Source organism: Sturnira hondurensis, unplaced genomic scaffold (assembly GCF_014824575.4).
Source record: "Sturnira hondurensis isolate 20B ecotype Veracruz unplaced genomic scaffold, ASM1482457v3 Scaffold0004998, whole genome shotgun sequence".
Classification (NCBI taxonomy): Eukaryota; Metazoa; Chordata; class Mammalia; order Chiroptera; family Phyllostomidae; genus Sturnira; species Sturnira hondurensis.
In genome coordinates, this window is record NW_028077629.1 from 4,060,628 (window position 1) to 4,075,183 (window position 14,556).

General features: G+C 33.5%; 1 protein-coding gene across 1 annotated transcript in view; it reads right to left on the reverse strand.

Annotated features, from left to right (window-relative positions):
• Nucleotides 1-14,556, reverse strand: part of GRID2 (glutamate ionotropic receptor delta type subunit 2) — a 1,449,169-nt gene that overhangs the window by 1,174,885 nt on the left and 259,728 nt on the right. Inside the window, exon 2 of the mRNA XM_037046096.1 lies at nt 5,564-5,719. Coding sequence (XP_036901991.1) covers nt 5,564-5,719 — 156 coding nt within the window. The remainder of the gene's footprint in view (nt 1-5,563; nt 5,720-14,556) is intronic.

Here is a 14,556-nt window from a genome sequence, read left to right on the forward strand (position 1 = left end):
TGGCAGAGGATTGCCGGGGAACCGACCAAGGTAAATGTCCCAGAGTCCTGGAGGAAAGGAAATGGTCCAGACAGTCACTGAATGGACATCCAGTCTCCCTGCTGATGTTCGAGTTTCTGGAGATACCGGTCAGCTGTCTCATTCAGTCCTCCCACCCCTTCTCATACAGGGTTTGGTATGAGTTGCACACACCATTAGGACTCAAGACTGGGATCCATAGCACAGCACTAGCCTTGATGTGAGAAGGGAAGACAAAATGAAAACTAAATGAACAAATGAGTGAATGAGCAGAATTATATCTAGAGGATATTCAGGTTTGTTTAATTGGCCCCAAAGCCACCAACTCTCAAGTTCAGCAAATAATTCAGAAAATAGACTAGAGTTGGAGCTACCAAAATTGGTCCAGAAAAACATGCTGAGAGGTATATGTACTAAAGTCCTATGCTATGAAAGTTGCAGAAGCCAGTCTAAGCATTTTGGAATTAGCAGATTACCACAGTAAAATATTTTATTAAAGCAGAGAGTGATATAAATCATGAGACTAAGCTCTGGAATAAGCCCTTAAATAGTGTGACTGCATAAATCATTCTTTTACATTTATATGCTCTTTAAACCAGGCTGCTCAGATTTAGCCAATGCCACCAGAAATATTCACTCTGAATGGTGATGTGTTTTGGAGAAGTGTTTTTTTTCCTACTTAGATTTCCTTACAATCTTTTCGGTTAAATTACTCTCCTGTTATATCCCCTTTACACACATGACATGGATACTTCTATCTTTTACACATAATTATAGAGAAATGAGGATGATTTTTATAAATCATAAAATAAAAGTCTGGTGTAACACCTAAAGTTATTTTATTTTGGAAGATATAAGAGGTGAATACAACTGAGAATGTCACTGAGTTAAAAATGAGGCATATATTCTTACAAACTTTTGGAAAGCCATCAATATTCACGTTGTGGTATGAGAAGGAGTATGTTAACGGTGGAACAGGCTGAAACTTGAAACTGCTTTTTACGCTGAAAACAACTTTTGTAACTATCTTGTTTATAATGGTTGGTGATATAACAGAAAGAATAATAATTATGATAGTTACTCCCATTTCTTTCGAATGGAATTATTTGTAATTCTACAATATAATTTTGCCCTTACACTGTTCCCCCTATGTATTTCATTGTTAGTTGTGTTTTTAATAATAGCAAACATTTCAAATTGTTTTAAATGAATCTTCCTGTACAATAACAACATACAGTGTTTTATATCCTCCCAGACACACACAATGCCTGCAACAATTACACATGGATTCCTATTTCTGCATTCTCCTCACCAACCCTGACATTTTCTCTTGTAAATTCCCACCTTTCATGGCCCATTCTGCTGGGAGCCTCAGCTAAGAGATGACAACATATGTAATTGCTATTGTTTTCAGTTGAGAAAACAATCTCTCTCACACCACACATTTGTGCATCTATGTTACATCCAGTACACAGATATCACAAGAGAGGAGGAAGGAGAGAAGGTCAGCGAAAGCTGTTTGGGTCCAGGTCAATGGAACTAGCATAAAAAGCTTTGCTGGATTACGGTGATAACAATACAGGTTTGTTTGTTTTTTCTTTTGGGGAGAGGGAGGAAGATTGCAGTAAATAGTTGAATGAGGTAGGGAAGAGAAGGACAGGTATTATAAATACTTTTAATTTATTTTGAAGCCAGTCACACAAAAAAACTAGGAGGCAACTTCAGCAATGTGAGTCCTTCTCTAAAGAGAAACTTATATGGTGATCATTTCTATAATTGTGTAAAGTTCTAAATCTGGAAATGTGTTCTAGGGAGTTGTGACACATCTCATCCATGGAAATAAAACTGACCTTAAAAGTACATCATTTATGTTCCGACTTCTTATTTACATATGAGGAAAACCAAGATGAAAGAACAAGAGAGATTTACCCAATGCAAATTGTATTGATCAACCAGATTAGAATTTTTCTACTATTCTATGAGATCAAAAAGCTATGAACATAAATAGTGTCAAAACATAAATCTGATACATTTTTCACTTCCCGCATTATTTAATGAAGTCTTAGAATACATTGTGATCTCTCCCCCCATATACGGCTAGCAGATACAACAAGAATATTGGAATAGCGGTTTGAAAGTCTCAGTTTAGTTATTTCTCTTATTCACACTTGCACTGTGCAGAAAATTTATTTAATCACTCTGGTCTCAATTGCTTCATGTATATATCAAAAACATTCGACTAGGAATATGTAATTTTCTACTTCCATAATTCTCTAGGTTTCAAAAATATGCCATATGATTTTTTTCTTTTATATATCATCTTAAAGGAGAAGCTTCATCCCAGCTAGAAAGTAGCTTACAAAAAAAATGTCCTGAGTTAAAATATAAAAAATTGTTTGCCCTTAGTTAACACCCCACAACTCAGCAGACAAAAAATTGTACAATGGCTTTTAAAAATATAATCAATATATAGAAAAATAATTATGAAAATTGGTGGCTTAGTTCAAGATTACTTCTGTGCCAAAAAAGGAATTCTTTTCTACCATTCCTTTCTAAAAGAATGGAGATTAACGTTACAGGACACTGATCCAATACATTCACTGGTCTCCAGAGAAAGAAACACTGACCCTGAGTTATAACCAAGTTATCACCTTCTAGAGACTCACCTTAAAAATAATTATTTATTATTTAGTTCCATTATTACTGTGCACAAGTTTACTATAATCACAGCTATAAAAGAGCTTTTTATTAGTGCCATCGCTCTTTATCTCAGTGTATGGGTGAAATAAGTTGTTTAGTTATCTATAAATCCTTCTATTACGTGTAGGTAGTAGATAAACAAGGTAAACCAAATTTTAAATTACTAAACAAATGATGCAAATGTGTCTAGTGGAAGGAAGTTCTAAAAATAAAGTAAATGGAGGATTTTAGGCTTTTAGATCTTATTTCTCTATCCGATGGTCAATCCTTTTATCATTTGTTATTATCACCAAATACCTATATGCTTGCTGATGCTCTGTGGTCAGAATCAGACTTTCAAATTTAAATAAACAAAAAAAAAAGAGGAGGAGAGAGAACTGAAAACCATAAAGTTGTTACAAGTTATAGACTGATAATGCATAAACAATCAGTGACATTTTGTCTTCCTTTAGAATGTGAAAAATAAACGAGCTGCTAAAACCCTCTGTCCTATAGATTTTAATGGTATTACAGCAATGATATAATTACAGAAAATTGACAATCTTCGATCCCACAATTGTGTTTTCTTTCTAAATTACTTCCTCTAAACATTTAAGAAAATATTTCTTAATTCTTTCATCTTCTCTTTCAGGTGAATATTTCCCCTTATTTGTTCAAACAAATCACTTGTAAAAAGAACACTAAATTATTTTTACTTCTAAAAGTAGCAGAGATCTTTCTGGATATGGAATGTGGAGACAAACTAGCTCCAGAGCTTTTGTACTTCACGTAGAGCATTGAAACAACTGGTCCAGAACACCCAGTTAGCATCAGAAACCATCAAGCAAACTGCAAGCTCGTTCTTCTTTCTTGACAAATATCTAGTGGTCTCTATTTCAGAAAATTAAAACTTATTTTCTCTCTCAATTTGCTTTTAATTCCACAAATTCTTTCCTTTCACAATAGTTCTTTTGAGAGAACGATTTTTTCACAGAATTTATCTAGCAGTGCAATGGTGACTCAATGCAATATGTAAATGGATAGTGCTGTTTTTTTAAGAATTATCTTCACCTTTCAAATTATAATCTCTAAAAAAGTTGTGAGGTATATATTTATTCAGACTTTTTAATTACTTTCTACCCATTACATTGTCTTCGTATCTATTTCCACACCTTTGCAGTCCAAGTTGAAATTTTTAAAAGGCATGGACATTTTAGCATTGACATTAATTAATTAAAAAATTAATAAATTGTTAATCAGAAGACTGTCACAAAAAATAAATTTTTGTGTGGAAAAAATGTTTACTTCATTTTTTACTTCTCATTTTTCACTCCTCATTTTTTGTGAAGTCCTCATTTTTTACTTCTCTCATCCCAGTCTTTAAAACTAAGAACTGAGAGAGAAATGTCAGAGATTTCTTTCAAATAAATAACATATTCTTCTAGTATGTATTTTTACATTATTATTTTCCTCAAATTCAAATTTCTTATTTTGCAGATTGCTTCATGAATTCTAATATTAATTTAGATCATTTTTAAATGACTCTATGGAAAAACCTATCAACATATTCCTTATTTAAAGCCCCCAATTCCCAGGATACTTCTGATTTTAAAATGTAAATAACTGGGTGTTTATATTAACCTAACTTTTTAAATTGATGCTTACTAACTGAAAATTTAAATTCCATACTACTATAAACAACTTATTTGAAAAAAGTAGTTAAATCTCTTCTGTTCATTAAAATAATACTTTTCCACTCAATCCAATTAATGAGAAGGAAAATCCATTAGATCACTAATCATTCCATTCATTCTGTTAGTGAGGGAGTGAGCATTAGTAAGTTTCAACAGTAACCAATGCTACTACTGATCAAGACCTATTCCAATACGGTTTACCTGTATATCATGCAGATACAACTTTGATGAAAAGAACACATGAGAAGAAACAAACCTCCTATTTATTTTCCTTACCTGTTCAATATTTGTGTTTAAAAAGTTTCTTGCTAAACTTTACCACACAATGTATCTTATCTTTCTTTTCTTCTGCCAAATCCTCTTTTTAAGTTTTGAATAAAGCAGATGCTTCAGTTAATTAAATTAATTTTATTTTGGTATCTTTAATTATACTTTAAATATAATAAACTGTAAAATAGATTAGCAACAAATAGTTTCAGGAACAAGTGTTTTGCTGATCCAAAGGCCAAATATTTTATTAGCATAATGCCATTAATACTAGAATTCTATTAGTCTAATATCATTCAATCAAAACCTTCATTCACACAAATGATTATTTCAGCCTAATAAAACAATTTGCATTTGTATGACTATAACTATGAAAAATTTTAACTCAATCAAGCATACAGAATTAATGGAGGAAAGTGCTTTAATATTTGGTATATTGTAGACAATAAAAAAAGGGGCCTAGGCCTATGTCAAGATCCCAGAACAAGATCTTTGTTCTGCATGAAGTGTCTCAAACTTTCCCTTCCAGCAATATGTCTGTAGTGAATACACCTGAAATGTCATCACAAGTGGTAACATTCAAGGTGGCATATTTTCAAAGAGTAAAAATTCAAATAGAAAAGTCCTATTTTTTGGAACGTTTCATTTACATTAAAATCATAAAAGGTAGGAAAGTTTTTATTGCAAATATTTATGTTTTTTTAATATTGCATTTCAGTTAAACCAAAACCTTTTCACATTCTGCCCTTTCAGAAGTAGAATATAGGATTAACAGTTTTGAAGAGAAGCAATGCAGCAACGATGCAAAAATAATATCTGTGATCAACAGCTTTTTACACATCTAATTTTAATGCTATTCAAATTGAAAAAAACCTTCTAAAAAGTGGACTGCTGATGAGCCTTACCTTCTTGAACTGCTTGAAATGGGTTGTTGCCATCCACAAATGTCACTGAAAACGTGATTTTCTCAGTCTGTAAGATCTCTTCATTCTGGTTGAGGTCACCAACTGCTGTGCGAAACACCTCATCGTCCTTTTTGGCAGATTCATCAAAAATTGCTCCTAGAAAGAAGTGAGTGTAGCCATTAAATGATAATGTAAATATTCTGTCATGCCCACTGGGAATATCTCAAAGCAATGAATGTACTTGAAAAACGCAGACTTTCACTGAAAGCATTCCCTTTGTTTAGTACTGACACATGTTCTGGAAGCGATGTAGGAGCTAAGCAGGGATGGGGTGGCTTCCTCTAAATGGATGTGATAAATAGTACATGAAAGTGTTATTGCAGAGAGAACATTGGGAAGACAATTTAATAAGTACAAAAGGCTTTGAAAAGGACAAAGTGGCTAATACATGAAACACTTCTATCATGAAATCTTTAGAAGTTCATAGCTTGGAAATTTTTTTTATGAATAGCAGGAGATAAAATCAGGAAACTTTCTGAAAGCTCGTTCATAAAGTATATAGGAATAAAACTTCTGTTATAACTTATTTTTCAGATTTCTTTTTATTTCCTTCCTTCCCTTTTTAATTCATTTTTTTAAGATTGTATTTATTTCTTTTTAGTATGGAGGGAGAAAGGAGGGAGAGAAACATCTACATGTGAGAAACCTGGATGGGCAGCCTCTAGCCCCGGCCCCAATGGGGGACCAGCCCACAACCCAGCCATCTGCCCTGACAGGGCATTGAACCAGAGACATTTCCCTTTGCTGCCTGACACTCAGCCAGCTGAGCCATTGCTGCATCTGGACTCTGCTTTTTTTTTTTTTTTTTAAGGCAAGAGGTTCAGTTTTATTAGTAGTAAAGTCAATAACATTTGTAAAATATTTAAAGACAGACAAATCTGTCAACAAAAGTGAGTGAGAAATATTTCTTGATAGACTAAGATTAAATCCTAGTGGATAGTCATGGCATTTTTCATTCTTATGTAATAATGATAATGAGGAGAGCTGTGACTGACTTTCCTTGTGTTTGTCAGCATTGCATGGGTTAAATGCACCTGTACTAAGAGTGCACTGATTTCAAATTCAGATTCTGCCACTTTCTCAGATGAGACCTAGAGCAAGGGATTCAAAGTCTAAGCCCCACCTTCGACATCTGCCTTATAATAGTTTTGATCTTTATGGGTTATTAAGGATATTAAAGCAGATTATCCATGCAAAATGTTAAGTAAATTGTGGTAACTTAAAAAACCTCAGTAAATGCTAATGGCCTCTTGTTTTTCAACACTGTGGTCCAAACAGTGTTTATCATTTCCTCTTAATTTTTCCATATTACAGTATCTTATTTAGTCTATAAATTATGATGTGACATGTTCTTGTATACAATGACATATACATACAGTCATAAAATGTTGTGCAATGGGTGACAATGCAGGGTGCAGATGATGTTTTGTTGAGTTGTATACTTACAACCAGTATGTTTGTTTTAACCAATGTCACCCCAATATACTAGATTAAACAATTTAAGATTCAGTGCAAACAGTATACAGAAAGTCCCATAGTAAGGGACAGAGCCCTTGCTTCCTTAATTTTGATATCCTTGCTCTGAATCACAAAGGGATGCTGCTGCCTTCCAGATAGTATATAGATAAGAAATAAAGTATGTTTTTATGAGGATCCTGTTACAAATCTGGGAAATTCTTTCTCCTATGGCCATACATGCTTATTTGTATTCATTCTGACTACTAAGCAGGTGTACATTTTCACATTCTTTACTTTATAATCATAAATATCTCAATGCACTTTTATTCTTTTTGAATAAACCCAATGAATCCCATTCTGGCAAAAAAGGACATACACCTCAGGGTCAATTACATGACAAAGGAGTGACTATATATGCACATACCTACATATGTGTGCATATGCACATAATCTGTTTCTTTACAATAATATTCATTGTACTTTGCACATATAAATAATATTGTCATTTTATGTAAACCATATTTTCTACATATAAGTACACACATGCACAGACTATATATGCACACACAGATAAGGCAGGCATGCATCTACCAGCTGTGTTGACTGTATACAAACAACTGTGACTGAAGTCCCAAGCCTTCTAGTGAAAGATGAATCAGAACATTAAACATATACTATCATTAGAGCTAAGACCTTTAATGCCTGATAAAGCAAGGGTGAAAATGATGTCCATTTTGACCAGTGTGGCAGCTTTCTTTGGACCTCTTTACTGTAAAGTGGCTTCATCTTGAGAGGGCGAGGACTTATTTTTGCTACAGGAGGCAGAATGTCCCTGTGAACTTGGACTTCTCATCACTACTCTTCCAAATTTGCTGGATCGCGCTGAGTTCTTTGACCTGCTTCTCTCACCCCTTACTTTTTGTTTCTTATCTAATTTGAATACCTGCCCATGACTAACAGCATGAGAAAGGGATGAAGAAGTTTTAAAAACTGACAGTATGTACTTCCCAATTATATTATGTAGCTATTAACCAGAATATTAATGTTTTGATACAACCAAATGTACTCAACTGACATTAAATTTTTACCTATTTTATAAATGAACCATATAGAAATCTACTTTAGAAATTAAGATTTTGGCAAAATACTTAGGCAAAAAGCATTCGATTTATTTTACTAATTTTAGGCCAACTTCATGAAGACTTATTTTAATTTGTGACAATTCTTATCAGATCTAGATTAATCATTGCATTGAAATGTAATATTATCATATTCAGATATATGAATTCCTTTAGCAATTTGTAGAAAGTGTGATATAAATGTAAAATGAGTTCATTTTAAACCACATAATCTAAATGTGTATTCACAAGATGTTATCTATGTGTATACAGTGATCCTGCAATTGTCATGGCTTCTAAATGTGTCTTTGAAAAGAGTCTCTAATCATCCTTGTTATATGGAGGATGATGTTATTATTGACTTCTAGTGAGTACAGATAATACATTTTTAATGGAAACATTTTACTATTATCTGACAGAGCACTTAAAATCGCCTTAAACCTGGCTTAATAAATGGTTGGAGCTTGTAGAAATGATAGCAAATGAGCCAATTCTGTGCTGACAAGATAGAATGAAAGGAAATGCAAATATAAGCACTTGATCTTTTTGCAAACAGCAAGGCCATGCACAGCATAAGGTCCATCTCATTTCACATAGCATAACCAAAGAGTAGGCAATCCTAGCTAACCTTTCAAATTCAGTTATTTCTTTACTTTCTTCAGCTATAAAAATATCATCTTAAATTTGGCTCTGTACCACAGCATATATGCTGCAGTTTGTATTAAACACAAGTACTCTGAAAACAACCCAGTAAGTTATGTCTATACACTATTCACATTTTTCATTGGCCAAACTGGAGGGAAGAACCACAAGGAAGAAAAACAGATCACCTTCTAAGTACTCTTGTTATACCAATTTGTAGCTAGTCATTTCATTATTAAGGGATGGTGATCTGTTTATTTAATAGGAGGGAAAGAGAAAGGTTTTACTTATCCTTATACTAAGAGTCCTGTGTACAGGTGGATATACATACATGTTTTTAAATACAAACTACATCATGTGTACTTATATATTTTAGAAAGGAAATAATTATAATTTATAGTAATATTAAAAACGTGGTGATGTCTTAATTTTTTATTGTTGTGAAGGGTCATGTTCATGGGTCAATGTTTTGTACTACAAAAAGATTTAACCAAAATTTAAATTTAAAAATATATTTTCAAAATAAAACTTTTAGAAGTTACTAACCCAACCAATTCAATAACTTTCAAAACCATTCTAAGCTTTTCCGCCTCCGGGTCTTTTCTCGTGATGTTCCCTCACCATGCACGGTTCCATGTCTCCTAATGGAAAACAATTCCCTGGGCCATAGGAACTGTTTCTGTGCTTCACGTGTCTATAGGGATCCTGAATGTATTAGCTACTCAAGAAATAGTAACTGATTAAACTTTCCTTGTGCATAGTTAGACATAATTTTATAAAATAAAATAAATTCAAATACATGACTAAAATGTAATCTGGCACTATAACTAAATTAAAATGAAAGCATACTCTCAAGTGTACTTGCCTGTGAATTTAGAATCACAGGCATTATCATGACTCCAGAAGACCCAAATTATTCCACAAAATATTAACCACACATTTGTATTTTTAGTTTGAATGTTTAAATTCTATTTGTCTTATACATACAAGAAGAGGAGAAAACCCTGTTTAGCTTTTAAGATAGGGAAGAAAAGAAAACGTCTTCATTGAACACAGAATTTCCTCTAAAAGTATTGAGAAAGACTTCGATATTTTTCTACATACAGGGTTGGTAGAAAGATCTATATCACTCATTTATATAAGTAACAAACCAAAGAACATTTAAAATGAATGATTCTAAAAACTGAACACAAGCAAGTATCATCAGGTCTACATTACTCTGGCATGATCAATTTAGAATTAAAATATTATCAATTAAAATGGCAAAACATCAAATATGAAACATGCCTCCTTAAATGCTTTTAGCATGGCCAATATTCAGAGTTGCAAATAAAATCAAAGACAGCTAATCATTTTTTTAGTCACTGAGTTCAAACTTTACTCTTAATTTTGCCACATATATGCAAATGGTCTGTGAAAAGTAAATTTATCAAAGGTGCTTTCTACAGTGAATCTGTAATTTTTTGAAGCAGTATGGTTTATTCTCTTGGCTTGTCTCTCCGTGCCTTTATTGTCTTCTCTCTTACTCTCTTCCATTCCATGCATTAACGCCTATACCCATCCATCCATTCATCAAATCAACTGCCCCCAACACAGAAATAATCAAAAAAGCCAAGCCTCTTTATTTTTAACAAATAGTTTGCTGATAGGAAATTAAAATCTATTAGATGTTAAATCTACCCATAGCAGAATTAAGATGATAATGATAATTATAATCTTATTAAAGTGATAATGAGAACAGGCAGTTCTTGACTTTATAATCTCATAGCTGAATGAAATTTTAAATAATGTATACATGATCTCATATTTTAGAAAACATAGGAACAGATTTTTAAGTGATTTGACTAAAATTACATAGCCAAAAGTTAGAAGGGGTGGAGTAAAAATTTAGGTTTCCTGGATTCAAGTTTGGTGCTGTTTTTTCCAGACTAGGCTTTTTTCCAAGTATTTACTTTATGGAGAAAATACAGGTAACATAATGTCATATATACATATGTGTGCATATATATATATATATATATATATATATATAATACATTATGTCATCCATGTATTGTGTACATATACATGCACACAGTCACACTCAAATAATAGAGCTGTCCCTCGGTATCCATGCAGGGTTTCCGAGGGTTTCCTTTAGAATTCATCATGTAGTATCAATATCCACAGATGTTAAAGCCTCTGTATGAAATGGCATATTTTTTGCCCATAACCTACATACTAGGTCTGTGCAGAAAAGGTCCAGCCATTGTTACTATAACTAGAACAGTTTGCCCAACATTGATGTAACCCAGCTTGCTAGGAGAATGGACTGGAATGTGCATGGCTTGAACAATGACAATTTCGCTGTAGTGGTCAGTGGGGGTGGTAGACACTGTTGAGTGAGAGTATGTACTGTGTGGCCATCACTTTCAAAATGACTGAGTGAGTAGAGCAATGAATATGCATTGAGTTTTGTGTTAAGCTTGAACATTCCTCCAGGGAAACTAGTCAGATTATTCAGAAGGCAACTGGTGATTGGCAGCTTCATCATGACAGTGCACCCACTCATGCATCACATCTCGTGCAGAGTTTTTTGGCGAAACATCAAATCACCCAGGTGACTCAGCCCCGCTACAGCCCAGATTTGGTGCCCAACGATTTCTGGCTCTTCCCAAAACTAAAGTCAACTTTTAAAGTGTAGAGGTTTAAGACCATTGATGAGATTCAGGAAAACACAATGGGGCAGCTAATGGTGACTGGGAGAACTGTGTGAGGTCCCAAGGTGCCTACTTTGAAAGGGACTGAGGAATCATTGTCCTATGTACAATGTTTCTTATATCTTACTTTTTAATGGTTATTTATTTATTTATTTTTAGAGAGAGGGGAAGGGAGGGAGAAAGAGAGGAAGAGAAACATTAGTGTGTGGTTGCCCCTCACATGCTCCCTACTGGGGACCTAGCCTGCAACCCAGGCATGTGCCCTGTCTGAGCATTGACCTAAGGACCCTTTGGTTCTCAGGCCAGCTGAGCTGTACCTCTTTATTTTTAACAAATGGTTTGTTGATAGGAAATTAAAATCTATTGTACATTAACTCTATCCATAGCAGAATTAAGATGATAATTATAATTGTAATCTTATTAAAATGATAATGGGAACAGGCAATTCTCAACATTATAATCTCATAGTTGAACAAAATTTTATATAGCCAGGGCTATATCTTCTTATCTTCCTCAATAAATGTCTGTATTTTTCATATTACATGGCCAGATACCTTCTGGACAGACCTTCTACATCTTCCCATATACTTTAAGTAAGCTCTAGATTACATATCATACCTACCACATGGTAAATAGTTGCAATTAATTGTTACACAGTATAGCTTAGGGGATACTGACAAGAAAACAAAGTGTCTGTAAATGTTCAGTACAGATGCAATCATTGGAGGCCTAACTACACAGTACATGTCAGCAACACCCCATTTTTTTCAAATATTTTAATCTGCATTTGGTTGAATCCATGGATCTAGAAACTGTGGATATGGGGGGCCAACTGCATATTTAGTAACAAGCACTAGCTCTGGAGATCTGCATATCAAATTCATTAAGCAGAAGCCACAAGTATTTTAAAACGATGGATCACAATAAAAACCTGAATGTTAGACTTTTTTACGTAAAGTTTATTCCTTTTGGCCTTGAAGAGTTCAACAATTTAGCTTAGGTTGTTAAAATACAGAAAAAAAAAAAGAACAAGTGCTGTTATGGGACATTTTATAGATCACAGTAGGATTGACAGTTCCATAGACTTATCCAGAATTGTTAAATCATCATACATCCTCACTGTTTTAGAGGCTGCTCTTCACAAGTAGGTTTGTTGTATTTAATTCTAATGGTGTGCCAGGCATACATATTAGCTGCACTGTGCTTAGATAACCATATCAAAAGATCTATAATTTTTTTTCTATCTACTCATAGTATTTCCTCCAATGCCAGTGAAAATTGTGCACACATTTCAAAAGGAGGAAAAATAATCAAAGACATTATAAATAGAGTAAAAATCAGATTTCTCCTTTATTTCACCTTCCACTTTTATTGCTCTCAGCTCACCAAAAAAGAAATAGATTGAACATGTCCAATACTAACAAAGATAATTAGAAAAATTATAAGCAAATGAAATAAGTATTCCATATGGCAGCTTTACTTCAGCATAAAAACTAACTACTATTTCAGTGGGATATTACCACAATGAAGGTATTGTGTATACATGTACATGAGTGTTTATGTATGTGTATGTATAAGCATATATATATATATATATATATACATTATCTGCCCAGATGATATTAATTACACTGAGATATCCTCCATGAATTAATTCTGTATTAGAAACTTATCAGCAATCCCTTCTCATGCAAGATAATTTTTCTAGTGTTTTACTCTAATCTTTTTTTAGATATATATTTTATTGATTATACCATTACAGTTGTTCTATTTCCCCCTTCATTCCCCTCCACCCACACACTCCCTCCCCCACCATTCTCCCCCCCTTAGTTTATAACCACGTGTCTCAAGTTCTTTAGATTCTATATTTCCCATACTATTCTTGCCCTCCCCCCTATCTGTTTTCTACCTACAGTCCATGCTATTTTCTGTACCTTCTCCCCCCTTCTCCTCCTCCCACTCCCCTGTTGCTAGCCCTCCATGCGTAATATCTTCACAGGCAGAAACTAGGGTTTTTAGAACTTTTTCCCTTCCATCAAATGGTACATTTCCCTCAGTTTGCCTTATCTACCTGTTCACAAGCACTCTGACCAAGTAAGTAAACCAATACGAGAACTTCAATGGTTGGAAAGGAAATGCTGGAAGTATACCAAATTCATGACAATTAGCAAATATACTGAAACAAAGGCAATTGCACTCTGTTGTGCTTCTCTCAAGTTTACAATAATTGAAATTAAAACAGTGAAAGTAATTAACATTTATTAGTAATAAGCACTGCATGAAGTTGAATTCAGTGGTATTATATCATTTATTTTTTATGAAATCCTTTGACAAAAATAAGGCTTAGATTAAGTAAATTTCCTGAAACTCAAAGCTAGTAATGACTGAGGCAGAATTCACACTCTAGATTCCAAAGCAGACTTTCCTAAAACGACAGCAACAACAACAGTAGGAGCTTCACATGTAGGAATATATCTGCTGTAATGAATTTTGCATTACCAAGTGATAGGCACATTCTAATTTTTATAATTATCAAGACACAATGTTTTGTGTTAAAATTCTCAAAAACAAATAATTACATAGTTATAAATTTCTAAACATTAATTTAAATGCCATTTTTTGCAGTTACTCGGGAATAATGTTATGTGAGTTCCAAAATCTTATGCACTTTGGCATATTTTTAAATACAGGATTCTGAACAAATCTCTAGCCTTTCACTTTCATGGAGTTAAAATTTTTTTCACTTTAGTGACTAATAAACCTAACATAATGACAATGCCAGAGTCATTGACTTCCTATATTAAGCACTTCAAATAATTTATGTGGGCTTGTAAATTCAAATTATAGCCAAATACAGAAGCTAACTGACTCGTTATCTCCAAATGTCTAATGCTTACTTAGCCTTTTGTTCTCTAAGCACACAACAATAGTGACTTCTATTTCATCCACCATAATTATATGGTTTATAGACAAGCATCATTCTTGTTTTATAGATAGATAATCAAGTTCAAAAAGG